This window comes from Talaromyces stipitatus, genomic scaffold, assembly GCF_000003125.1.
Source record: "Talaromyces stipitatus ATCC 10500 scf_1105507295511 genomic scaffold, whole genome shotgun sequence".
NCBI classification, from domain to species: domain Eukaryota; kingdom Fungi; phylum Ascomycota; class Eurotiomycetes; order Eurotiales; family Trichocomaceae; genus Talaromyces; species Talaromyces stipitatus.
Genome location: NW_002990119.1, coordinates 1,579,612 through 1,604,592, shown reverse-complemented (window position 1 = coordinate 1,604,592; position 24,981 = coordinate 1,579,612). Strand labels below are relative to the sequence as shown.

At 47.8% G+C, this 24,981-nt stretch overlaps 10 protein-coding genes across 10 annotated transcripts, besides 2 other annotated features; 5 read left to right on the top strand and 5 right to left on the bottom strand.

Moving 5' to 3' along the window:
* Window positions 1-94: 94 nt before the first annotated feature.
* TSTA_103060 (3-hydroxymethyl-3-methylglutaryl-Coenzyme A lyase) lies at window positions 95-1,841 on the bottom strand (the record flags this gene model as incomplete). Its single annotated transcript, XM_002486272.1, has 2 exons — window positions 95-1,340; window positions 1,396-1,841. 2 exons carry the CDS (start codon window positions 1,839-1,841, stop codon window positions 95-97), a joined length of 1,692 nt encoding a protein of 563 aa, XP_002486317.1.
* Window positions 1,842-4,172: 2,331 nt separating this feature from the next.
* On the top strand, window positions 4,173-7,676 carry TSTA_103050 (uncharacterized protein; the record flags this gene model as incomplete). Its single annotated transcript, XM_002486271.1, has 1 exon — window positions 4,173-7,676. The coding sequence occupies one exon, from the start codon at window positions 4,173-4,175 to the stop codon at window positions 7,674-7,676; it is 3,504 nt and encodes a 1,167-aa protein (XP_002486316.1).
* Window positions 5,311-5,382: a microsatellite.
* Window positions 7,677-7,688: 12 nt separating the features above from the next.
* Window positions 7,689-9,616, bottom strand: TSTA_103040 (cation diffusion facilitator, putative; the record flags this gene model as incomplete). Its single annotated transcript, XM_002486270.1, has 4 exons — window positions 7,689-8,270; window positions 8,318-9,132; window positions 9,187-9,237; window positions 9,291-9,616. The coding sequence occupies 4 exons, from the start codon at window positions 9,614-9,616 to the stop codon at window positions 7,870-7,872; spliced, it is 1,593 nt and encodes a 530-aa protein (XP_002486315.1). The 3' UTR covers window positions 7,689-7,869.
* Window positions 9,617-10,213: 597 nt separating this feature from the next.
* On the top strand, window positions 10,214-11,192 carry TSTA_103030 (uncharacterized protein; the record flags this gene model as incomplete). The annotated part of the gene is made up of 2 exons (XM_002486269.1): window positions 10,214-10,225; window positions 10,254-11,192. The coding sequence occupies 2 exons, from the start codon at window positions 10,214-10,216 to the stop codon at window positions 11,190-11,192; spliced, it is 951 nt and encodes a 316-aa protein (XP_002486314.1).
* A 296-nt stretch (window positions 11,193-11,488) lies between these two features.
* TSTA_103020 (reverse transcriptase, putative) lies at window positions 11,489-15,352 on the top strand (the record flags this gene model as incomplete). The annotated part of the gene is made up of 2 exons (XM_002486268.1): window positions 11,489-11,521; window positions 11,804-15,352. The coding sequence occupies 2 exons, from the start codon at window positions 11,489-11,491 to the stop codon at window positions 15,350-15,352; spliced, it is 3,582 nt and encodes a 1,193-aa protein (XP_002486313.1).
* Window positions 11,687-15,190: a mobile genetic element.
* Window positions 15,353-15,807: 455 nt separating the features above from the next.
* Window positions 15,808-16,276, bottom strand: TSTA_103010 (uncharacterized protein; the record flags this gene model as incomplete). Its single annotated transcript, XM_002486267.1, has 2 exons — window positions 15,808-15,923; window positions 16,048-16,276. The coding sequence occupies 2 exons, from the start codon at window positions 16,274-16,276 to the stop codon at window positions 15,808-15,810; spliced, it is 345 nt and encodes a 114-aa protein (XP_002486312.1).
* Window positions 16,277-16,767: 491 nt separating this feature from the next.
* TSTA_103000 (zinc finger protein, putative) lies at window positions 16,768-19,200 on the top strand (the record flags this gene model as incomplete). Its single annotated transcript, XM_002486266.1, has 3 exons — window positions 16,768-16,852; window positions 16,912-17,927; window positions 17,974-19,200. The coding sequence occupies 3 exons, from the start codon at window positions 16,768-16,770 to the stop codon at window positions 19,198-19,200; spliced, it is 2,328 nt and encodes a 775-aa protein (XP_002486311.1).
* A 23-nt stretch (window positions 19,201-19,223) lies between these two features.
* TSTA_102990 (L-PSP endoribonuclease family protein Brt1, putative) lies at window positions 19,224-20,172 on the bottom strand. Its single transcript, XM_002486265.1, has 4 exons — window positions 19,896-20,172; window positions 19,678-19,835; window positions 19,545-19,611; window positions 19,224-19,485 (listed from the first exon to the last, which is right to left on the bottom strand). Exons 1-3 carry the CDS (start codon window positions 20,055-20,057, stop codon window positions 19,545-19,547), a joined length of 387 nt encoding a protein of 128 aa, XP_002486310.1. The 5' UTR covers window positions 20,058-20,172; the 3' UTR covers window positions 19,224-19,485.
* Window positions 20,173-20,935: 763 nt separating this feature from the next.
* TSTA_102980 (lipase, putative) lies at window positions 20,936-22,102 on the top strand (the record flags this gene model as incomplete). The annotated part of the gene is made up of 2 exons (XM_002486264.1): window positions 20,936-21,339; window positions 21,393-22,102. The coding sequence occupies 2 exons, from the start codon at window positions 20,936-20,938 to the stop codon at window positions 22,009-22,011; spliced, it is 1,023 nt and encodes a 340-aa protein (XP_002486309.1). The 3' UTR covers window positions 22,012-22,102.
* Window positions 22,103-22,408: 306 nt separating this feature from the next.
* On the bottom strand, window positions 22,409-24,186 carry TSTA_102970 (MAP kinase kinase Ste7; the record flags this gene model as incomplete). The annotated part of the gene is made up of 4 exons (XM_002486263.1): window positions 22,409-23,053; window positions 23,101-23,638; window positions 23,689-23,846; window positions 23,899-24,186. 4 exons carry the CDS (start codon window positions 24,184-24,186, stop codon window positions 22,409-22,411), a joined length of 1,629 nt encoding a protein of 542 aa, XP_002486308.1.
* Window positions 24,187-24,981: the final 795 nt, after the last annotated feature.

Below are 24,981 nucleotides of genomic sequence, written 5' to 3'. Positions count from 1 at the left end.
CAAACAACCACAAAGAAAACTCGCTCAAAGCAAAAAACTAAAAAAAGCCTCTTTAACTCCTTTAACCAAAACAATCCCAAATCGTAGACATCAATCATAACTTCGTCAAGGATCCGAAGGTTCTACCAGATGATATATTATCCTTCACACATAAACAATTTTCTAACTTCATCTGCATATCCTTTTTATTCTCTGCAATCTCCGTAACAAGGCCCAGTAGCTGTAGTTCGGGGCCATTTATAGGACGAGAAGATAATGTCCTATGCCACTTTTCTTTTTTGTCGTCCTGTTTTGTTGCTGTTGACGGGAAGTAACGGTTCACCAGATCCGTCAGGATGTTTGTCTCTTTCGTCGGGTTGAGGTTTATCGTTGCTGTGCGCATCATAATTCGTTCGTCGCAGGCAAATGCTAGCGCTACACCGGCGCCGCAAGCATGTCCATTGAGACATGCAATAACTGATTTGGGGTATTGGTCAATTATCCCGAAGAGTTGTATCAAAAGGTCATGTGCTGCCGTGGTACCAGGGTTATTGTCTTCGAAACTTTCTCGTTTGGTATCAACGCCGGCACAGAAATATGGACCTGTCCCAGTTATGACAATACGAGAAATTGAGGAATCGTTGTGGCATGTTTTCAGACATTCGATCATGGCGGTGATCATAGATCTGGTGAGCATGTTTTCCCTATTCGGTCGATTCAGTACGATTTTCAGATCACCGTTTCCAAGTTGAAAAATCCGGATCTTGTCAGCGTGTTTGACTCGTCTGATGGATGCTTTCATGTATGTCATTGGACGAAAACTTGAAAGATGTAGGTCCTTTTCTCTCCATTGCGGCTGTTTATAGTGTGGCATGTCCACCATTTCTATGCAGTAGTCGCTAGGCAGAGTGTCCGACGAGCCTCTGACCTGCTGATTTATCCAGTCACCCGTGGCGATCAGCTCTGTGAGATTCACGCCAGTCTGAATACCTGCATTTTGAAACATAAGAACCACATCCTCCGTCGAAACATTCCCCTTGGCGCCAGGAGCGAATGGACATCCCCCCAGACCACCGACGCTAGCATCAAATACCCTGATACCACATATATAAGCTTGTAGCACGTTTGCTACAGCTTGACCATATGTATCGTGGAAATGACCTGCTAGGCGTTTGAGTGGGATAGAGTTTTTCTCGAGATATCTGAGTAGTGTAGCCACTTTGGCGGGTGTCCCGGCTCCTGTTGTATCTCCTAGGCTTACTTCATAGCAGCCAATTTGCAGTAATTCTTGCACGCAATGCAGGACACTGGAGGGATTAGTTGGGCCATCGTATGGATCCACAAAGACACAGGAAACGTATCTGCGTATAGGCGAGTTAGCAATCAGGGACTTGAATAGTGCACATGTATGCCTACCCCCTCACAGCAACACCAGCTTGAATAGCCTTCCGAGCGACAGCTCGTGCCCTTTCTAGTCCTCCCTCAATAGAACAATTGATATTAGCCTGACTAAACCTTTCAGTCGCACTGATAAACACAGCCACTTCTTTGACACCCCGTGATAATGCAATCTCCAACCCCTTTAAATTAGGAGTGAGTACCGGTAACTGAAGACCTAATTTCTCTGGATCTTCAATAAGCCTCTTAATTGCTGGATTGGCCAGAACCTCCTGACAATCCGCTAACTGCGGTATCTTGCGCGGAGAGACGACAGAAGTAAGTTCAATACTCCGGAGACCAGCTTGACGAAGTCGTTGAATCAGTTCGATCTTTGTCTCTGTTGGGACGGTATCTTGTATACTTTGCAAGCCATCCCTAGGACCGACTTCGACGATACGGACTTCGGGTATTTGTCGTGTCATTTCCGTCCTTCTCCTGTACAGTACCCTTTTGCACTAAAGGCGGGCCGCGCGTTGTATGTATCTATTGCATAGTGGTTTGAGGTGTCGCTTTGTTTCAAAGAATACGGCTCTATTCACCTCGCAACAAAACTGATCGATCGTCTTGAAGCAGCGCTTTACTTTTCTAGAAACACACCGAAACACGGATGATTCGAGGTAGTGATGGTAGTGGGGGACAAAAAAATGCCGAGTTAAACGTAAAGAGTTGAGCCTCGGATCCGGTCCGGAAAGGATGTGACTGGCATTCATGCATTCATGTAATCACTCAGACAGCAACAGTCATTATTATAATATACATAACAAGGCAATCAGGTAGGAACCCGGTCAAGTGAAACATAAGAATCGAAATGCAACATCGTCAGATATCTTTGTAAGGTGTAACGCAGAAGAGTTAGGGTTATTGGCCGGGTAAATGACGTACGTAGGTATCGTATCGTATCTGTTTGCGGCAATACCCGTGGAAGGACGTGGAAATACGCAGACCCGATGAGAAACTCCGACATATACTTGATAAGCCATGGGTGTTGGAATGATCGTTTAAGAATAGTCCGGCCCTAAGTGCTGTATATCTGATATCGGTATATACTCAGTCCAATAGCAACTTAGACTCCTAAGTAGATAAAAATAATATCCGTCCAATCAAGTGATTTGCGTCTATTACAGGAATCCTAGTTTTCTTGCTGTTATAAATGCCGTCCTGTGCTGCATAATCCAAGTAGCATTGCGCGGCTGCGCCTCGATCAAGGAATGGCCCCGAGATTCTAGCAGGTTGCAGGAAAGGCAGATATTATTTGTTAGACTTGGCTACAGTTTGCACAGAATTGGCTTGAATGACTATTGGTTGCAATGGTCTAAACTATGACCTAAAATGTAGTTCTACAGTGGTGGTTAAACCTTGTGGTTAAACCTTGTGGTTAAACCTTGTGGTTAAACCTTGTGGGTAAATAATTTTAATATGAATCGACTCTAACCTGGATATCAAATAACCTACTTTAGATAGCTTGGAATAATCCTGCTGTTAACTGATTTAAGTATATTAATCCAGATTCTGTCAATGTCTAAGGTATGGCTTGCTAAGGGAAATTCCTATGTATGGCCATCTCTAAGTTTCGATCTCGGGAGCAAGTTAGGGCTACTAACACCAGAAGCTTTCGAACTTCCATTGTGCCATTTACACAGGCACCAGCTTTATCAGTTAATAGAAGGATCACAAGTCTTACTATTTTGAAGCAGAACCAATAAGTTTCGTGAGATGATTTGTCACTGAGCAACTAGAGGGCATCTAGTTTATTATTTGTGTTAAATCTTTATACTGTATGTTATCGGCTAAGATCACCTCAGGTGTACTTCACAGTTTTGACCAGTGATAGCTATTTATTTGCACCTACATAGCATTATAAGGGAAAAAAAAGGCAGGCCAATGTTTGCTCTGAGCAAACATTGACTAATCAGTCATGGTAGCATTGTTAAATCCATCTATAGATCTTCTCTAGCACAGTTCTCTTACTAGCGTCAAGACCCAAGAAGAAGACTATATAGATAGTTCTAGGCAAAGTGCTATTTGTCTATAGAGTTTACAGATTATTTCTCTTCGCTTTATGTATGATGCTTTCTAGTGAAGAAGTCAAAGAACCATGACAAGTTGATTGTCTGCCTTACTCAATACGCAATGGGTATTCAACAGTGCTCATCTTGATGCTTGATGAGGATTACCGATGGCCTCAACAATAATGCGACATTACACTGGTACGAGATGGTGTAGAAATGAACAAACAATAGCAGGTAGAACTCGACAATAGCCCTGTTTTTGTCTGAAACATCAACAATTCTTCAGCGCTTTATTCCTTGACAAGCTGATACCTCGATCAAGGGCGTAGACTGGCCTTTATTATACACACAAAGCTGTCTTTTCTCAATAGGCATTATTCATTGCCTATCAATGGCCTCTTAACTAGGTCAACATGTCTTTTTATTGTAAATAGAACAATACAATAGTATGAACAACCAGATCCATATGTTCACAGCTCACAGTTTTGTTTGTACGGGACTTCCCTTGTTAACTAGGTCATCTCATCTGAATAGTCTAAATGCAATCACCAGTAAATGCCTTCATAATCACCATTGTTTATTCAGGACAGTGGTTTAGCCTTCAACTACTTAAACGCCAGATTTGACCATTTTGGATTTCTGGGAAGACAGGTTTTTATAACTTTGCCGTGTTCCTCCTGATTGGGACTTTCATCTTGTCCAAACTTATCTGTTTGAAGAAAATCTCAATTTTTAACAACCACAATGTCAGACCCACGCCTGAAATCCGAGGGGAATACCTCAAACGAAGCGGAACCCCCAAGCTTAAGATGGAGCGCAGCCAGTACTTTCTACAACAGCAGTCATGAAGATCGGGAGAATATACCGCCGACATCTCCATTTGAACCTCCAGAGCTCACGAGATCTCCAGCTATCCAGGACGACTTTGGCCAATACGGTAGAGACGATAGGAATGAACGGATAATTAAACAAGAACCAAAAGGAGATGATAATGGTTACGTATACACCTTCCACCCAAACTCGTATGTGTCTACCCCGATTGAAAGACAACCACTCCCTTCGGTTCTGAGCGATGAAATCGAATTCCAAGATTACATGCTTGGAAGCATGGATGATAATGGATTGAAAAGGAGGCTCAGGAGCGACTGGTATGGTGAAGACGCAGCTAAATTGGAAGGCTCTACGTTTAGATTTACTCCAGAAGACCTGAGAGAGGCAGCGGCGGCGAGACACGGATTTGATCAAACTTTCCATGAGTATATGATGAGTATAGGGGCGGTAGAGGATACGAGAGAGAGGGAAGGAGAGAGAGAAGGGGATGGGACGTTGACAGAGAAACAGAGGGCTGAGATTGCGGAACCGAGCATCATAGCTAGATTCGCACTTGCAGAGATGAATGAGCGGAGAGGGTTGCTTGAGTCTTCGCTTTCGTTTTCGTCCCCTTCATCGTCGTCGTCATCATCAGAATCTTCCAGCGAAAGTAGCGATGGGAGTTCATCTAATTCGAATGATGATCAGGACGACACTGGTGAACCGTCAGGTGATGGTGCAAGGCCAGAATCAGGATCTGAATCGCTGTCCAAGGGTTCAAGCGACAGGGATAAGTCGTCCAAATCGTCGTCTAGGCCGTCTGAAAAGTTGCCAGGGTCCTCAGATAGCGGAAACCGAGCTGATGATGAAGACGGTATACCTTCGCCGGATGGAGCCAAAATAATACCAAGCATTGAGTTGCAGTCCAGCACTTCACAAAGCAGCCTGAAGAGGAAAGCATCGGATGGTAGGAGTGAGATCCCCATCCCGCAGTCTCCGAAGCAGGAAAATAGTGATGAAGCAGCAGAGCAACAGCTTATGTCGCAACTTATGCATCATATCCATCTGGATACAACATCAGAGCAACGGCGGCAGGAACAAGAACGGCGGCAGCGAGAGCAGCAGCAACAACAGGAGGAGCAGCGACGAAGACCAGGATGCCTGATTCAACCACCAGTTCTAGCGTGGGTACAAAATATTTTGAACCGGGAAACCGAACAACAGGGCCAACAACCACAAGGACAGCAGCAGCAGCAACATGAATCCCAGGCTACAACACAGGGTGGACCACCGCCCATACCCCCGTGGTTAATGCAGCTTCCAACACAAGAAGAGGTACGACGAACTCGGGATGAACGGCGAGCGCAGCAACGGCAGCAACAGTATGAAATATATTTGGACGCAATGCAGCTGCCAGGATCACCACTACCTCCATTTCAAGAGTACATCGACTTCATGGATTCATTGGGGCATGCAAGGTCGCCAGAACTTACATATCAAGAGTACATAAAATACTTGGATATAATGGCGGCTGAAGAATCGCAAGAATCTTCATTTGAAACTACAACACACGGGAGGAGGTACCCACACGACTTGTGGCCCGAGCAGGTGAGTCCGACACCTATTCGTCCACCCAAAAGGAAAGGCCTATCGCTAGGCGAGGGAGGGGATGATGGCGCGCCGCCAAAGAGATCACGGACAGGAGCGCTGGCACCAGTAGCAACAGGAGTGTCAGCATTGGGCCAGGGTCTAGAACGTCCGCCATTGAAAGAGGAAGGTGGTCAGGTACGTGATCAGTCGAGAAGAAGAAGAAGAGGTTCGTCGTTGGAAGCCATTAAAGAAGAGGAGGATCAGGGTGCATCGCCAACCAAAAGAGCACGAACAGGAGGTGAGGAACCGGGACATCCATCAGAACAGCAACCAAGAGAAGGAGCAGGAGAACAACCCGGACAGCATTGGGTACAGAACGATTTAGGTCAGAGAGAAGAACAATGGCGACAACATCAAGAACAACAGAGCCAACAGCAACCTGGACGACAACCAGGGCAGGCACCAGGGCAAGTGCCTGTACGTCAGCTGCTACCATCGATAGAGTTCCCCGATGAACCAGAAAGTCTCCGAAGAGCGCATGCAGAACGAGAAGGAACTGTCCAAGCATCACCAATATTCACGAATGAAAGGACGATGGAAATGGTCAGAGGAGTAAGTTACCAACCACCAGATGATCAAGGTCGTTGGAACGTACCGCGAGACCTCGCAAACCAAGCGCGGAATACCGACGCAGCTCGAATTTTCCGAAGGCAACATGAAGAACATCAAGAAACACTTGCTGGGCCTAGGAGGCAAAGTATACGTGCGCTATTGGAAGAAGGGGAGGAGACAGAGATAGAAGAATCATCAGAAGAGAGAGAATCTGCAAATCGTAGTTCATCGGAACGAAGTCTACCACAGCAGTCACGACGAGGTCGAGATCCACGACCAGTTCCACCAACGACGGTTTGGTCATTAGTACCATCAAAACCACGGTTAGGAGGAGTAACAGCAGCAGCAGGAGTGCCGCCGTCAACGCCTCCATCACAAAGGGGCCGTTTGGGATCATCGGTATTTGGGTCAGAAGAATCACGGTCAGCAGAGAAGCTAGATTCATCGCCACCACTAATCTCAGGAGGCCCAAGACCTTCACCAGCTTCGGTACAATCAGAAGGTCCAGGTCCAGGTCCTGGTCTTGTTCCCGGACCAGATCCCGCGCCTGCTTCAGCCCAACCTCAACCAGACCCAGCTGCGACTCCAGCTACACCAGCTCCAGTTGTTGCATACCGCGATCCGGTTGCAAACCCAGCTTCGTCTCGAGCAGTTTCTGACCCACCATTTGCTACTCACACTGGCGGAACACCATCTCCTCTTCGACCATTTTCTGCTCCACCAACAGCCCAGTACACCGAACCTGCCCAACCACCAGCTCAACCGCCTACAAGCAACCAGCCACAACGTCGTCGCAGCACACGTCAAATAAGACAAACCTCAATGGCAAGAGAATCGGAAGCACAGGCTGAATATGGCCGTCGAAGGAGTCAAGCTAGCAGTGGTCAGATTCAGACTGGAGGTGGTAGACGACAAACTCAGTCTCGCTCTAAAGCTGGGAAGACCAAGACTCAAACCAATGCCGGAGTCAGGAAGCCCAAGACCCAGACCGGAGCCGGAACTAAGAAGAATGGTGGTCAGACTCGGGCCATACCAGCAGGTAGAAGAACAACTGGGGGAACTACGACTCGGACTCGAAGACCAAATACGCGAACGCAATCGAATACTCAGCCGCCACAACCTCAGCAGCAACCGCAGCAGCAGACCCAGCAGACACAGGCAGGAGCCAGTGGAAGTCGAAATAAAATGAGATCTGGGCGAATTAGTAAGAAGCCTCAACGATTAGGTTTTGAATAGTGGAAGAAGTAATCGGATATTTAATTTCATCATGTCTCCGCAATTTTGTTTGATAGTTAGGAAGACAGGTTGGATTGGATTGTTTGAGATGTTCAAAAATTTGATAGTTGCCCATTGGAATATATACCGTTTGTGCATTGTCATCTTCTTTTATAAATGTATTTACCTACCTAGGAAAGCCAAAGTGAGACTGTCAAGAGTGTTGATCAACATGCGTTGGCAGATTATACTCCGCATAATCCAAATGCACAAAGGCCCTGTCCACATTCGCCACCTGACTTTCGAGCATATATTGCAGACTCTCGCCAATATCATGACTATCGTGCAAGCTTGTGTGTCCATCAAGCACAATGTCGACTTCAACATTTAGTCGGTCACCTGAATAGTATGCTTCCAGATTCTGGATCCAGCGTATACATTCCGCAAAGCGCATTACAGTATAGAGTAATACGCTTCGGTCGAGGGGTGACGCCGCGGCGCCTGTTAGGTGGGCAATATGTTCGTTGGCAGTACTTGCCCAGTTGACGATTACGTACATTGAGAGAAGAAAACCACCAAGGGGGTCTAGGTACCATGTATTGGTGAATGTGCCGACTGATACTGTTAGCATGTGTCCTATTATGCAAATGGAGGGAACTGACTTAATGGAAAAATGATACTGAAAATGTTGAACACAACATCCGTCATAGCATCTTGAGCCAACGCTTGTACATTCGAATTGTTGATCCTTCGACACCAAATCCAGCAAAGGCCCTTTATGGCTACCGTTGAACCCATGATGGCGAGCGCGGGGATGGTCAATTCAACCAAATTGCGATCTTCACCGCCCAGTCGCTGCACCGAGAGGATCGCAACTTGGAAGAAAGAAGTTATCATCACCACAGAGAATATAAGTACCCCCAACGGCTCTAGTCGCTGACGACCAACCGGGTACCGATGACGGTCACGTCGTACAGTCAGCCGTGTAGTACTCCATACTATAGCAGTACTCAAAAAGTCAAGCGCTGCATCGACTAAACTAGCAAGAACAGAGACGGAGCTGGTCATTAATGTGACCACAATCTTGGCAATTAGTAGAATCAAGTTCGCTATCAGGTTAATATAAATGGCCAACATGACGATACGGCGAGTGTCTTGTTCTTTAGAAAACTGAGAAAACTCCATCGACTCGTCGGCATCGTCTGCCGATAGTAGCAGTGGAGTTCTCTCATTCAATTGGCGATGAGCGCGATCGGTATCCTGAGACTCGGTTGGTGTTAGGTTGGGTTGCGCTCTCTCATATCTGGGAGAAATTGCTCGTGGCTCCTCTGTAATTGGTTGCAAATGGCTTCGCTGAGTGGTTGCCCAAAATCGATCATAGTCTTCTAGCAGATCACGGGCAATTGATGAATCTAGAAGACGGTCGACGAAACTATATCGGGAAACGAGATAGTTCATACGTTCATAGTATTCCCGACTAACAGCAATCAAAGTAAGCTATGGCACCAACCCATTTGATATGTATACTTACACGGGTTTCCGAAGCTTAACCAACTTCTCCGGAGGTGTATAATAATCGGACCTGATGGTAGTTAATAACCGCAAGACTGGCATACAATGTGCAAAGGGTAATACCATCGAAACGCCGGCTTCGTATCTCCAATAAGAATTGAACCTCGCCTACGAGGTCTTTCGTTTGTCGGTGAAGCAGTAAGATGCCGTACGCCGCTAATGGTTTCTTCATGAGTTCCATTTTCCACATCATCGGCTGAGTCGTTCTTGTTGGTGTCTTCCGAAAATGAATATCTTCTCAGCAACCCAGGTAAGCTCTGGCCACGTGTCGACATCATCTGCCAGCCATTTTGTGGCCCTATTTCTAGGAAGGAGCTGGATGTTGAGGATGGAGCGCGTTGATGTTGTTGGGCTTCCCATAAGCCGGTGGGACGTCGTGGAGATGACATTGGATGCTACTATACAGTACAACTTCAAATCCTGGGGAAATTGGGCGCTATGCGATGGTTCCTAGATGTAGTGATCAGATGAACTGAACTTTGACTGAAGTTAGAAGTTGAAAGAGGTAAACAAAACCAGACAAAATTTAAACGATCGATGCGGTCATGGTGGGTCTGTATTGAACTATCTGATTGGCTAATGTCGAGATAAGCATCTTTTCCTATCGCAGCCATTTTTACTACGTAGTATTACTATGTACATTGTCCGATATATCTCGTACCTAATGCTTTCGATAGGTGATTCTGCAGTATGGCGGTATCATTAAAGGGAAAAAATCAGCCATCGCATAATTAGACAAAATTATATGCTACTTGGATAATTCATGCTCATCTGTCTCTCAGTGTATTAGGAGTAAATTCTACTGGTCAGGCGCGGAGCCCCTATCTAAGTGAATAGTCGATACGCTAAACCTAATCTGGATAGAGCATTCTAGCAGTCAGAGGGAACTTGTTTGATCAACTACTACGGTTGGCTACTGTTTTCTCCGAAGGCACTGTAATTAGACGAACACCTGCAAAAGAGACGAACTGTACTCCGTAGGAATAATGCGGAGAGCTGTACGGTCAGAATAGAAGGAACTCAAAGACCGTGATCGAGGAGGTGTGCCGAACGGGAGCTAAAAACGGCCTGATGGCAGTACCCGAAGGCGGTCCGCAGACGCCGGAAAACTCTGCACGGAATGAGGCCATCCCAACAGCCCCAGGTCGGAGACAGAACCACCCAGCAGAAACCCTACGAGCCCCAGTGGTTGAATTTCCCTCATTGGACGATGGCAAAAGAATTACATACCAGACGGTTGCGAGCCTCGTTAGCAGCCTAAAGAAAGTCATCACCCAACAGACCAACATAATCGAGCTAGCAAGGGCAGAAGTCCGTGAAATCAAAACGGAACAAATCACCCTGAGAGAACAGAATGTGAAATTACAGGAAGAGATTCAGGCGCTACGCACCCAGATTGAGAACCAGGCAACTACAATCCTACCCCCAAACCCATGGGCTGAAGTAGCCTCCACAATCCCACCAACGATCAATATACTCCCACGACCCCAGAAAGAACTGAACTGCGTCCGGATCAGTACTGCACAGCCAGAGGCAACGGATAACAATGGAAATAACAATGACAACTTCACAAGGTTCCTGCCTACTGATACTGCCAACAAACATATCAGGACCGCCTTATCAAACACAGAATCCACCAAAGATGTACAGGTAGCAGGTGTTGGCACCACTAAAACAGGCTATGTAATCAGATTCAGAGATGCTCAGTCGGCCGAAACAGCCCGGAACAACACCGCATGGCTGGAAGAATTGGGGAACGAAACCAGGCTGGTCAAACCCCGATTCGGCATTGTGGTTCACCGAGTGCCAACGGAGGACTTTGACTTGGAGAAGGAAAAGAGAGAAGGGATTGAGAAGATCATGGAAGAGAATGACCTGGCCGAGAAAGGATTTGAAATCGAGGATATTGCATGGCTCAAGAAGAAGGATAGACCGCTGGGAAAGGCCGCATCGATAGGCATCTAGCTGAATACACCGGAGGCCGCAGAATCAATCATCAATAATGGCCTCCTAGTTGGACAAAGATACATTGGAAGTGTGGAACCCTACAAAGTTGAACTAAAGAGATGCTACCACTGCCAGAAGTTTGGCCATCTAGCCTGGTCATGCAAAGAACAGGTAAAATGCGGCCACTGCAGCGGCCAGCATGATCAACGTAACTGCCCTCCAGGCATAAGGCCAAGGTGTGCAGACTGCAATGGGGAACATCCTACCGGACATAAGAGGTGCCAAGCACCTCTTAACCTGAACTCCTCCCAATAATGTCATCAACACTACGTTTATTACAGCTGAACGTCTGGAAATCCAGGGCAGGAATGGAAGCCCTCATTAATGACCACCAGAGCCAGAACCTTGATCTACTTTTGATCTAAGAACCATCAGTTACCACATACCGCACCCATGTGAACTACAGTGCTTGGCGGCTATACTAACCAACATACTCAAATACCGACGAATCCACCCGATACCGCAGCCTGATTTATGTGAATAAAAGAATTTCGACCTCCTCCCATTGCCAAATCCAGTGCAATCACCTAGATCTGGTAGCAATCAGAATATGGACTGCGGAGATACAGTTCCTTATCTTCTCAGTGTACATCCCACCACTGGATGCGCACCAAGCCGCTAGCACGACCGCTGCTGAACCGATACTAGCGGAGATTAAAAACACCATTGAAGAGTATACCAAGGAGCCCAATAAGACCACAAGGCTTATTCTAGCTGGAGACTTCAATCGACATCACCCGGCATGGAGCCACCGCCCCGTTAGCCATGTTTTTACATCTCAAGCGGAAGAGTTAATAAACTTCTTCCAGACATACAAACTCCAATGGTGCCTACCCCCAGGCACGCCAACATACTGGTCACCAAGCCTCCCAGGGAAGGCATCAGTCCTCGATCTGACGCTCACCAATGACCCTGCAAAACTTATGAAATGCCAACTCTATCGGGACAACTACGGTTCAGACCATCGCGGAACATACTCCGAATGGGACCTACGACCAGAACGCAACGAAAACCCAAAACCAAAGAGAGCATATGACAGAGCGGATTGGGATAAAATCGGCTCAGCCTTGCTGGAACTACTTGGTCAAGGACCTGAGATAAGCTCCGCCGCAGACCTCGACTATGAAGTTAACCGACTAGTTGAAGCAACAACGACAGTCCTTGATCAACAGGTGCCTCTACAGAAGCCATCCCCCTACTCGAAACGATGGTTCACCCCAGAGCTCAAATCCCAACAGGTTATAGTAAACCAAGTTCGTAGGAGATGGCAGAGCAGCTGTGCTACCCTAGGCAGCAGCCACCCAATTACCACATCCCTCTTCAACGACATGTGTCATAAACGACGAGAATGGACTAGAACCATCGAGAAGGTCAAAGCCGCCCATTGGAAGGAGTTCCTAGACAAGGCCCAAGAAGGCCACCTCTGGAAAGCAGCAACATACATGCGCCCACGAGACCCCTATACAAATATCCCGCCACTAAAAGTGGGATCCGAAGAAATCACCGAAAACGACGCAAAGGCCAGAGTGCTCCTAGAAACCTTCTTCCCGAAGATGGCAGACCCAGAAATAGAAGACCCAGTACCACCCTCAGAGGAAATACCATGGTACCCAATCACCGAACTGGAGGTACATCGGTCACTCAAAGCCGCTAAGGGAACGACGGCCCCGGGGGAGGATGGGATCATAACCCTTGTCTGGAAACATCTATGGCCATATCTCCGGAAGATGATCACGTACATCTTTGCAAGATCAGTAGAATTAGGCCACTATCCTCACCAGTGGAAGCGAGCGAGAATCATAGTGCTGAGGAAACCCGGGAAGCCAGACTATGGTGTACCAGAAGCATACCGACCTATTTCTCTACTGAATACCCTAGGGAAGATACTAGAAGCCGTCATGGCTCGCAGACTGTCATTCTGGGCTGAGTCCTATAAACTACTTCCAGACACCCAGTTTGGAGGCCGGCCAGGACGAAACACAGAACAAGCGCTCCTAACCCTGGCAAACGCGATTGATCGCGCATGGCTACGGTCAAAGGTGATCACGCTGGTGGCATTTGATCTCACAGGAGCATTCAATGGAGTGAATGATTCAAGCCTTGACGCCCGCCTACAGGCCAAAGGCATCCCAACCGTAGCCAGGCGCTGGATCCGGAGCTTCATGGAGAACAGGTACGCCGGCATCTCCTTCGATGATTTTCAGACGGAGATCTCCCCGCTCGAGCATGCTGGTCTGGCACAGGGATCCCCGCTGTCCCCAATCTTATTTGGATTTTTCAACTCCGACCTGGTCGACCAGCCAGTCGACCACCATGGCGGCGCGTCAGCGTTTATTGACGACTATTTTCGATGGCGAGCCGGTCAGTCTGCAGAAGACAATATCAGAAAGATTCAGGAAGAGGATATCCCCCGCATCGAGGCATGGGCCCGACGAACGGGATCCTCGTTTAACGTGAAGAAAACAGAACTAATCCATCTAACAAGGTCCAAAAGACAGCACGGGGTAGGACAGATCACAATAAATGGGACGGTAATCAAGCCAAGCGATACAGTAAAGCTTCTAGGCGTGATCTTTGACAAGGAGATGCGGTGGAAGGAACATGTGCAGCAAGCAGTCAAGCGAGCAACCCAGGTGAATATCGCCCTGGGGGGACTGAGACACCTCCGTCCAGAGCAGATGAGACAAATCTACCAAGCATGCGTGACACCAATCGTGGATTATGCATCCACCGTCTGGCACAACCCACTAAAGGATAAGATACACCTGAGAACGCTGGGAACTGTGCAACGAACCGCCCTTATTCGTATTCTCTCTGCCTTCAAGACGGCGTCCACGGCAGCCCTAGAGGTGGAAGCCTATGTGCTTCCAACCAATTTACGACTTAAACAACGTGCCCAAATAGTGGCTGCCCGCCTCAGCACCCTTCCAGAGGATCACCCAGGCCATACAGTAGTGACCCGAGCAGCAACGCGGAGCAACCATATAGGAAGTGGACCTCGATTTCCTCTAGCAGAGACCCTGCGGACAATGAACCTCACTCGACTCCAGGCTCTGGAGACAATTGATCCAACACCCCCACCACCGTGGCAGACACCAGCATTTATAGAAATCGACATTGAAGCAGACCACGACAAAGCTAAAGAGAAAGCATCTGCTAGACAAAAAGCAGCCGGTATCACAGTCTTCTCGGATGCATCAGGCCAACAGAATGTTCTAGGAGCTGCAGCGGTAGCCCTAGATCAGAACCAGCACATCATCCAACACCGGAAAGTCTGCATTGGCTCCATGGAATACTGGTCAGTATATGCAGCTGAGCTCATGGCAATATACTATGCTATCAGCCTTGTCCTTAAGATCGCGTTAGAAAACTGGGACACCACAGCAAGCCAACAGGAACCAGCAACTATCCTCAGTGATAGCATGTCAGCATTACAGGCTATCTCGAATGCACGGAACAAGTCGGGCCAGAGGATTATTCAAGCGGTTCGGCAATCAGCTCGGGAGTTAAAAGCACGGGGAATTCCGCTCCGACTCCAATGGGTACCAGGACACTGTGGTGACCCGGGAAACGAGGCAGCCGATCGACTGGCTAAAGAAGCAGTTGGCCTAGACAAAGAACATCCCTTCCAACATCTTCTCTCACGAGAAAAAGGTTTCATCCACAACCGAATCCAAGAAGAATGGGAACGGGGATGGAAGACGTCCAAGAACGGTGGCCACCTTCGGCGGATAGATAGAAATCTACCCGCAGTTCGTACCCGGAGAATGTATGGCTCGCTACCACGCAATCGAGCCTACCTGCTCACCCAACTCCGAACCGGCCACTCATGGCTAGCAACACATGGCAAACTACATGGCCATAGAGAGAATGACAAGTGTGAATGTGGAGCGATAGAAACAGTGGTTCACGTCCTGATTCACTGTCCCAAATTGAAGACCATACGACAAGAACTACGGAAGAAGATCGGGACTGCATTTAACAATATCTCGGACATGCTGGGAGGAGGATCTCAAGGTAAGCAAGGTAAGGAGGGTGATATGCAAGGCGGTAGCATCTTAGGTGCAGTACTCGACTTTGCAGAGGCATCACAGAGGTTTCAAAGCCGGGCGCCGTAGGGCCGCTGACAGAGTACCAGGCATGTTGGCCACCATAGGCCGTGACGAGGCTCTAAATTCGTCTTTATGTAATGGATTGATGTACATAGACATAGATAAGGATTAGATAGTGGTATCCTGCATATCGCTTCGGCGAGGGGTCAGGGTATGAATTCACACACACACACACATACTACGGTTGGCCCTGGTGATTTTGTTAGTATACTGGGACCTGTATCTATCTTGTAATAGTCAATAGCTTCATAAATCAGATACCGCCTACGGAGTACAGTATCCTAATATTGATATTGAAGCGGAGCGGAGCGGAATCCAGTAAACCCTGCTACTCAGTGCTGAGCCCTAACCCAGACTTAGCCATCACATTACCCCCTCCAAGAAAAGCTTGGCCTCCAAGTGTAAGGAAAAATAGGTAAACATAGGAAATTGATAAAGGAAAAAGATCAAAAGAAGGACAATCATAAACTGATCAAGAATTCGTCATCAGATTCGGTCTTCGCCAGTTCAGCTTGCGCCTTGGAAAGATCCATCTTGTTGGGGTATTGTTGTGAGGACGAAGGATTGTTGTTCGAAGCTGATTCGAAGTTCATAGAATGAGAAGCCAGTTGCTGAGTAATCCGTACGAATCAGTGTAACTAACTAAGTGCGAGGCAGAGTAAGTTGCCGAGCCCGGCGACTCCGGATTGTAGAATCCTGACCACGGGCTTCGAAAAGAACTCGTTCAAACTTCGCAACAAATACCGGCATAGTTTCAGTGGCGCCTTGTTTGAGTGCGCAAAGACGATCTGCGGCCTCGTGAGTCTTGTTCGGATTGTCGTACACGCGAGCGAGTGGATCGAGAATTGTATTGTAATCCCAGAAAGTTGAAGACTCGGCCTCGTTGAGTTGCGGCAAAACCATGGCTTGGATGTGTGAATCGAGGTTCATATAGACATAGTAAATCTGGGCAATATCGTTCCCAATTGCACTGGCGTCAACACGCAACCTTGCTTTGACTGAAAGTAGAAGTATAGCTAAATTACTTAGATTTATCATTTTAGAGGGTTAGGGGCATTGAGACTTAGAAGTCGTTCAGGATGGACTAGGGCTATTAGGGGTATAACGGCTAGATCTGGTATACACTGCCATACAGGATGTTCGATATGTTACTGTAAGTATAAATTTCCAAAATCTACAACGTTATTTTCAATCGCATTTGAAGATAAGTTCACCAATCATGGTGCAGTGACTATTATGTAAGCACCCCCCACACTAGTGCCGCCTCGATATCGCAACCCCAACTCTCCAAGATATCATGATTTCTGTTCTGAATGATTTTGATCAGATATTCGAGCATCACACCATGTGAGACTTTATCTGACTTTTGTTTGATATGAATGAACTATTCTTGCAGTGTGATATAGTCTCAGCGCGTCCTTATGCCCCGGGAACATTCCTGCACCGAGCCGGGGTGCGGAAAGAGGTTCCTTCGTGCAGAGCATCTGGCTAGACATCGACTGAACCGTATGTATCAATACTCTGACTGGACATATATATCCTCCAGCGATGTTGACACCGCACAGATAGTCCCAAACAAATATATCAATGCCCCTCATGTCCCAAACGCTTCGTCCGAAAGGACTTGCTCAGGAGACATGAAGAGCGCCATGCCAAGGGGATGTGGTTCCGCAACTCAGGCGGCTTTGTGGCAGCCAACAACTCCAGCTCTTCGCATGATTCTTCTGAGACTCCCACTCAATCATTCCATGCCGCGCAAATGGAGCATGCTGCCATGTTCACTGAACGAGAGCAGGAGGAGGATGTTCGGATGAGTTCGTCGGATATGCATCCAGTTAAAATGTCTCCGTATGAAGATAGTGGTCACGAACATAATGCCCAGATGGAGGTCATGGATGCGACAAGACACGAAAGCGTCGCCAATCATGCCATGTCTTACAACCAGCAACTTCCGAATATGGAGCCAATGGATTTCCGACACCCTGGAACTACAGTGCATGACCCGGGCCCTCACAATATGGACTATGCTCTTCCCCAGTTCGTGGAAGATCAAGTTACTTCGCTATTCTTTGATCCATCGACAAATATTCCTGATCCGGCGTTGGACTTTGAGTGGTTATTTGATAATCTCTCTGCCGATATGAATTCTACAGGAGGGAGTGCCGGTATACCTTCCGGTACATCCCCGCACAGCAGTGTTACAGGCACGGATATATCACCGCCTGCACTTCCTGTGCCGCCACCTGCGCATATTCGACATCCATTGTCGCCTCAATCATCGTTATCGTCGCCGTGGGCAGAAGTTCGGACGAACTTATTAGAGGCTTTGAGCACCTTAGACCCCGAGATCACGATGTCATCATTCTTCTACCCGAGTAATTTGGCGGCGTTCTGGGATTTATACTTTGAGAATTATCATCCGCATTTTCCGATTCTACATAAGCATACACTCAATCCAGTGAAGGCATCACCTTTAATGGTTGCTGCTATTGTTACGCTGGGGTCCACATTATCCGGAGATGCGGTACATTGGCATACATCTATCATAATTCATGACACATTGCGATATCTTATATTCGGGGTATGTCTTTAACCATTACAAGTTCCACGCAGTACTGACTTCGCAGACACCTGACTTTGATCCTCCCGCGTCACTATGGTGCGTCCAAACTCTCCTGATTCTACAAGCACATGAAAAAATGTTTTCTACGAGGAAGCATCACCAGCTCGCACATATTTTCCACGGCGCAATCATCACACTCATGAAGCGCGGAGTAGCATATCACAGCGCGGCGCAAACACCCGGCAGGACCCCACTGGAACAGTCATGGCATCAGTGGATCGAAATGCAGAGCTCAAACCGAACTGCATTTTTCGGATTCATCATGGATGCACAGCATAGCTTCATGTTTGGCCATACATGCATTCTTTCTGTACATGACGTGCGGTTACCACTGCCATGCGCGGATGTACTATGGGAATGCACGAAAGCCGAAGACTGGGAGCGAATGATGCGCAAAACACCAGAATCGCCTGGTTTTTTACCTGTGCTCAAACGACTCTTGGCGCGAGCCCCAATCCCACCACATTGTAGTCCATACGCTCGCTTCATTCTGCTTCATGGATTGTTCAGTGTAACGGCTCACCTGAAAGCAAGAGACTCGGCAACATTGGGTGTGGGACGTATGTCGATGGCCAATTCGCCCCGACTAGATGCAATAGATACATGGAAAGAAACACTCGAACGAGCAATGGATACATGGTCATTCTCACTCGTATCACGAAGCTCATCGCTTGCTTTGGAGGCATCCCGACCACTTCACCGCATGGCCTATGTGGCTATATACACCGACATCAACGATATCCACATCCTCGCCGGCGCACCATCCTTACTAGGCAGTCTACTATCCAACAACGACCGACTACGAGCAACAGCACGAGTACGCGCATGGAGCGAAAGAGGCGAATCCAAAAAGGCACTCTACCACTGTCTCCTGCTCATACAAGAGACCATATTCACAGGTCAATTTTATCGCGCGACGAAGGATAATATTGCGCTTCGTCCGTGGTCGATATACCACGCATCTTTGATTCTGTGGGCATACGGTGCCATGGCTCGAGAACGGAGTCAGCCAGTAACACAAATCTCGGCGGGGAGAGAAAGTTTGTTTAGCGCAGAAGAGTACCTTGTGCGTATGTTGATGTTGTTACGACAGGATTCGGCGGATATTGATGTTGTGGCTCAGCAGACTTCGGAGTTACTGCAGGCGGTACGCGAGAGTCTGGAGGGGTGTCGGTGGGAGTTGTTGCAGGAGGCGTATGATACGTTGGGGAGGTTGATTGTGAATCTTTGATACCTTAATTTTATTGAGATAGGAATAAATCTTATCTCTCGTATATAGGCATATACTAAGAGTGTTCTCGCAGAACCATCAATGTATAAGGCAAGGTTCTGCACGGCGCATACAATATAGCATAGAATAGAATGATTAAAGAAACTCTAGAGACCTTAATCTCTCATGATCGAGCAGTTCAACTTGGTCTATGAGACTATCCCAATGCACATCATAGATATCGTTCAGCGAGGCTCCATTTCGCAACCGTTTTCCAATACCGCCCACAGGTTCAAGTCATCATATCTGCAATCCATTAGCAACCCCCCACCAATACAAACAAAACAAAAGGAATATATATATACCTATAAAACAGCAATACACTCAATCTCCACATCCGTATTAAGCGGCAAAGTCTTGACAGCAACACACCTACCCAATCCAGCGCCCAAATGTTAGCAATCCCCCCACTAAACCAAGGGGGAGAAATATACTCACGTCCGGCAAGGCTTAACATCCCCCCAATACTGCGTATACACCTCATTCATATCCGCAAAATTATCCATGTTGTCCAAAAACACATTTACTTTCACCACTTTGTCGATTGTGGTACCCGCCGCTTCGAGGACGTGGGTTAGGTTTTTGATGCATTGATGCTATAATTCCTATCAGCCAAATAACTCTAAGTGAAAATGGGATGGGGCCAGGGAGGGTACAGTATGAGCTTTGACGTCTCCATCAATCAATTTCCCCGTTTCGGGGTCCAGGGCTACGGCGCCGGAGCAGTAGACGACGCCGTTGGCGATGATGGCTTGGGAATAGATGCCCGGTAGAGGTTTGGGGGCTTTGGAGGTTAGGACGGGCGTTTTAGTTGCCATTTTGTCTGTTAAAAGAAGGGTCTTTGGTATGTTTGACTAGGTAGTGGAGTGAATAAAGAAGAGAAGATGAGAGGGAAGCAATGTTAAATACTTCTACTTAGCTCATTCGAACTGCAGGTACGTTTTTGGTATAGACTGAATAGGTAATTATTAATACCCCTCCAGGTTCTAGTTAACTAAAGTTATGCGTACTGATCACTAATAGAGAGTAGAACCCCTCATCAGATCGCTAGGTGAGGAATCCAATTGGTTCAGTTTGTGCTGTACCGCGACGAAGTAAGGAGGGGACATCCCACGTTCTGTGGTGTTGAATATCGATAAGATAAAGGTGTACGGAGTAGATACTCGATACAAAAGACCGGGCTGAAGAGATCCGAATACCTACCTAGGTATAAGGTTTAGTAATTAACTGAAGAATTAATTGAAGAATCCGCGTTCAATTGAAAAAGGTTCCAACCCTATTCCAAGGCTGTGACTGCGTACCTGTTAATAGCAAGGCTATCACCCCGCATTCGGCAGTCCAGTACACATCCCACGCAACACACGGACTATACAATCCATCTTTCAACGTCCCTCACGAGGGGCACGGCACTGATTGCATGTATACGAATTCCTATTAGCCAAGTCATTCTATCCATGGTATTATGGAGCCGTGATTCGACTCGTCGTATGCCTGCGTGGATGTATGTATGACCAGGACCAGGCCGTTGGGGTGAAACCGATGCCGTTGCATCCTGTTCTCATTATTTTCAGGTCTTGGTGTAGATAAGAAGCCTCTTTTTTTTTTAGGATCCCATTCAGACGGTCTATCTATATACATCGTCTCGTCCTCTTAATCAGCCTTACTCCCACTGCAAGACCCCGTAGAGACAGACAACATGGCCGGCATAACCGAACCCCCCTACCCCCTCCATCCCTCCATCTCCTCTCGAATCCACCCCGAATACGCCGCCTTCTACAACAAATACATCATCAACAACCAACAAGTCCACCTCCAACCGGTCTCTGCTTCACGCACATCCGGCATCTTGATCCCCGGCGGTGGTCCCGTCCTCCCCGTCGGCAAAACAGAAGATATTTATATCAAACGCGTCGAAACCGAGGGACCGGATGTACTACTCCGAGTATTTACGCCCGAGACTCCAGCCCCGGAAGGCGGGTATGGAGTAATGTTGTATATGCATGGCGGTGGATGGGTGTTGGGGAATATCAATACTGAGAATACGGTTTGTACGAATATTTGTAAACGTGCAGGCGTTGTTGTTGTTAGTGTTGATTATCGGTATCCCCCCTCTTCCTCCTCTCCTTTCCCCTCTGTATACTGAAGATGAATAGACTCGCTCCAGAACACCCCTTCCCAGCCGCCGTGCACGATTGCTGGGAAGCCCTCCTCTGGCTCCACCAACCCTTAACAATAACCACCCTAACCATCAACCCAGCGCAAAAGCTCTCCGTCGGCGGAAGTTCAGCAGGCGGCAATCTCGCCGCCGTCCTAACACACAAATCTCTCCTCGAAAAACCGGGACAAATCAACATCGTGAAACAAGCCCTCAGCGTCCCCGTCACCGACAACACGGCTACTACGTCCAATAACTGGGCATGGAAGGAATTCGAATTTACGGCCGCATTACCAGCACAGAAAATGATGTGGTATCGAAAACATTACCTACCCGACGGGAAAGATTGGGGGAATCCGGAGGCATCGCCGTTGTTGTACGGGAACGAAGATGGGCATTGGGCGAAATTGCCCCCTGCGGTGATCGTGGTGGGTGAATTGGATGTTTTGAGGGGTGAAGGGGAAGCGTACGCGGCGAAATTGAAGGAGAATGGTGTCGAGGCGGAGGTGCATGTTATGAAAGGGATGCCGCATCCGTTTTTGGCTATGGATGCGGTTTTGGAGGCGGGGAGGGAGGCGATTACCTTGCTGGTGGAGGCTGTTAAGAGCTCTCTCTAGCTTACCGGGGGACATAATTTCACATCTTAGATGGTTTTATTTCAGGTATATATATATACTCGATAGATAGCAATTACTTAGGGTAACCTATACATATTTGACCAGTACATTCATCAACGCCGTAGATAGATAGATAGATATATATATATATAAAACCAGTGACAGGGACTGTCCGGATCAACTGTAAATACATGGATTCACATTATAAACAAGAAAAAAATGACGTCAGGCCGCTGATGTTGTTTGTCGGTTGGAGAGGGGAATATATAGACTCAATCAAAAGAAAAGGAAATGACAGCAAGTCAACAACAACGCCATATGATGCAGGTTCGGATTGTGTTGCGAGAACATGCGGGATCATGCGGAGGAAAAGGGTATCGGTGGCTGAGTCTGAAAATCAAGTCATATTCTCTCGTGCTCTGTACTGATTCCGCCACGATTCTCCAGCGGCCTGTGGAGGAGGCGGAAGTGGTCCGGATGGCGGAGGCGCTGCTCCTGTCGGTAAGGTACCGTTATGTAATCCGGCCTGCTGCGAAGAACTCAATGCGCGAGGGAAATGTGGCCGTGAAGGCGCATCAATTGCAGAGCGAGGCTCGCCGGAATAGTTGCGTGGAGAACGGCCTTTGCCGGCTCGAGCCTCTTCGCTTTCTAGGGATAGATGTTCCAGAGACAAGAAAGGGGACTGTTGTCTCGAGGAAGTCTGCGATGATCTGGAATTGTGTGATGCATGCTGTGGTTGTTGCGAATGGTGAGTGGAAGGACTAAAGTGTTGTTTCTGTGCCGAGGTTACGTCGTTTCGGAGCGGAATTTCCCCGAATGTAGGTGTAGGATGGGACGGCGCGGCAGATACAGTAGTAGCTGGAGTGTCTCGGGGTGTCATATCTGGAGAAGGGCTGCTGGATGTAGTGGTTGCCGTTTTGAGTGAAGCTGGGGCAGGCGGATCGAGATATGAGTGTCGGTCTTGTGCGTGCATCATCTTGCGAGCCCATTTTTGCAGATCGACAGGCGTTCGCTTGGCGGCTTGCAAGAAAGCATCTTTATCCTGTGGAACGTTAGTAAAAGCGATTCCAAGACAAGTAGTCAACATACGTAAAGCTCCCTCGGTGTAGGTCGCTCATCCGGCTTCTTGAGCAGACACTTGGCTACAAATTCGTGCAAAATAGGAGGGAAAGCGTCGCTTTTGGGCAGCTTAGGCGCAGGTTCGTGCACAATCTGCTGTAGAAGATCCAAAATACCCATCGGCCCAGCACTGGCTCGATCGCCGGCAGCCGAGTCGGTTGCATCGAATGGAAATCGACCAACGGCGAGTTCCATCACCGTCAAACCAACACTCCAAACATCAGACCGGACGGTATATGCGCCTCCCTGGATACGTTCCGGAGCCATGTAGGTTGAAGTGCCGACAAATGTATCGGCGACAGAATTGACCGTCTCAGTAGCCACGCCAAAGTCGCACAGCTTAATATTTCCGCGAGAATTAACCAAGACATTCGACGGTTTGATGTCGCGGTGCATGATTCGATGAGTCTCATATAGATATACCAAGCCTGCCAGAATCGATTCGGTTATTTTCCCTAGCACGTCGATACGGACGGGCCCGAACTCTTTGGAGATGCGGTCGAGAGAGCTTGGACGGTGTTAGTAGTCGTGCAGCACCCGAGACTTGAATGTACGCACCCGCAATCCATATATTCCATACACAACACAATATCGCGCGACTCATTTTGAAAAGCGCCGTAAAAAGTCACGATATAAGGCGAGTTGCAGTCGTGGCCGACTTGAAGCTCACGGAGGATTTGCTTGCGGACGTTCTCCTTCGCATCAACACGAATAATCTGGAACCTTGGATCAGACGTGATCGTGCCCTAACCAAGCAGAATAACAAACCTTTCGTGCCATAACAACCTTCGTTGTGGCATGCATGACCTTGGCAACCGTACCGCCATTTCCAGCACCAACCTCCTTCAACGTTACCAAATCCTCACTGCGCAAATCGAGCTTGAATTCAAGACCAATCTCCAACGTATCCGACCGGTTACTATCTGTGTTTCCGAGCGCACCAGGAACTTGGGCATCGCCTTCCGAGGGATTGGACGCTGGCTTGGGCGTGGCATTGAGGGCAAGTCCCTTGACGTTCTTGCGTTTCATGGTACGAGGTTTGAATTGGTCCGCCATGATTGATGTCTGTAGGCCGCTCGGCGGCGACTCGACGCACGATAGGAATTAAAGAAAAGTTGCCAAATATCAGAAATATAAAAAAAATCTAGCTGTAGTCGAAAAATAATCAGTAATCAGCGGTGAAGAATGCCTTGGAAGCTCCGGCTTGATACACTGCGGGGGAACGTGATAATCAAGAGAAGACAGGTTTGTGTCGGGTGTCGTTTCAGCTTCCCCCTGATGGTCCCTTTCTTGCCGGAACAAAGGTAAATAGAACTTACAAGCTTGGCTATGCCAAAGAAATTCTCCGTATAACAAGTCAAAGAAAGAAGAGGAAGATCGAGTCTTCTCAGTGGCAGTCGCACACTTCAGGAGTCAGTCAGCGAGACGAAATGCAGGGTGATGGGATGCGTGGAAGATGCAGCGGAGCCAATCAGCGCGCTTGGGGCGGCGATAGATGCGAGCGCCAACAGGGCCAGGGCGGTACCAGTAACAATGATTATTCGCTCTATTTGGCCAGACTATTGGAACATAAATGATACAAATAATACAATAGTCTATTGATGACGCGAAAATAGTGGCCGATGGAGAAGCGAGTGAGATCCTTTATCAACCACTGACAACCCCGGGTGGAGGTGTCTATGAGTCGGGCAGTAAACTGGCTGGATACTTGAAACTGAGCAATGTATCAGGAGGCCGAGACTAAATTGAAGGAGACAAATAGGAATATCTGTCATTCTTTACTTTGTTTGTCGAGAGTTGATCCTTTGCATGCTCTCAGGGAGTTGGGAATGTGAGACGACGATACCGGAA

Excerpts from the sequence above, each read along its gene's own strand:
- TSTA_102990 (XM_002486265.1), bottom strand. The coding sequence starts at position 20,057 with ATGGCAACTAAAACGCCCGTCCTAACCTCCAAAGCCCCCAAACCTCTA. Across the intron at positions 19,836-19,895 it reads GAGACGTCAAAGCTCATACT|CATCAATGCATCAAAAACCT; the intron begins GTACCCTCCCTG and ends TAGGAATTATAG. Across the intron at positions 19,612-19,677 it reads GATGTTAAGCCTTGCCGGAC|GTGTGTTGCTGTCAAGACTT; the intron begins GTGAGTATATTT and ends TGGATTGGGTAG.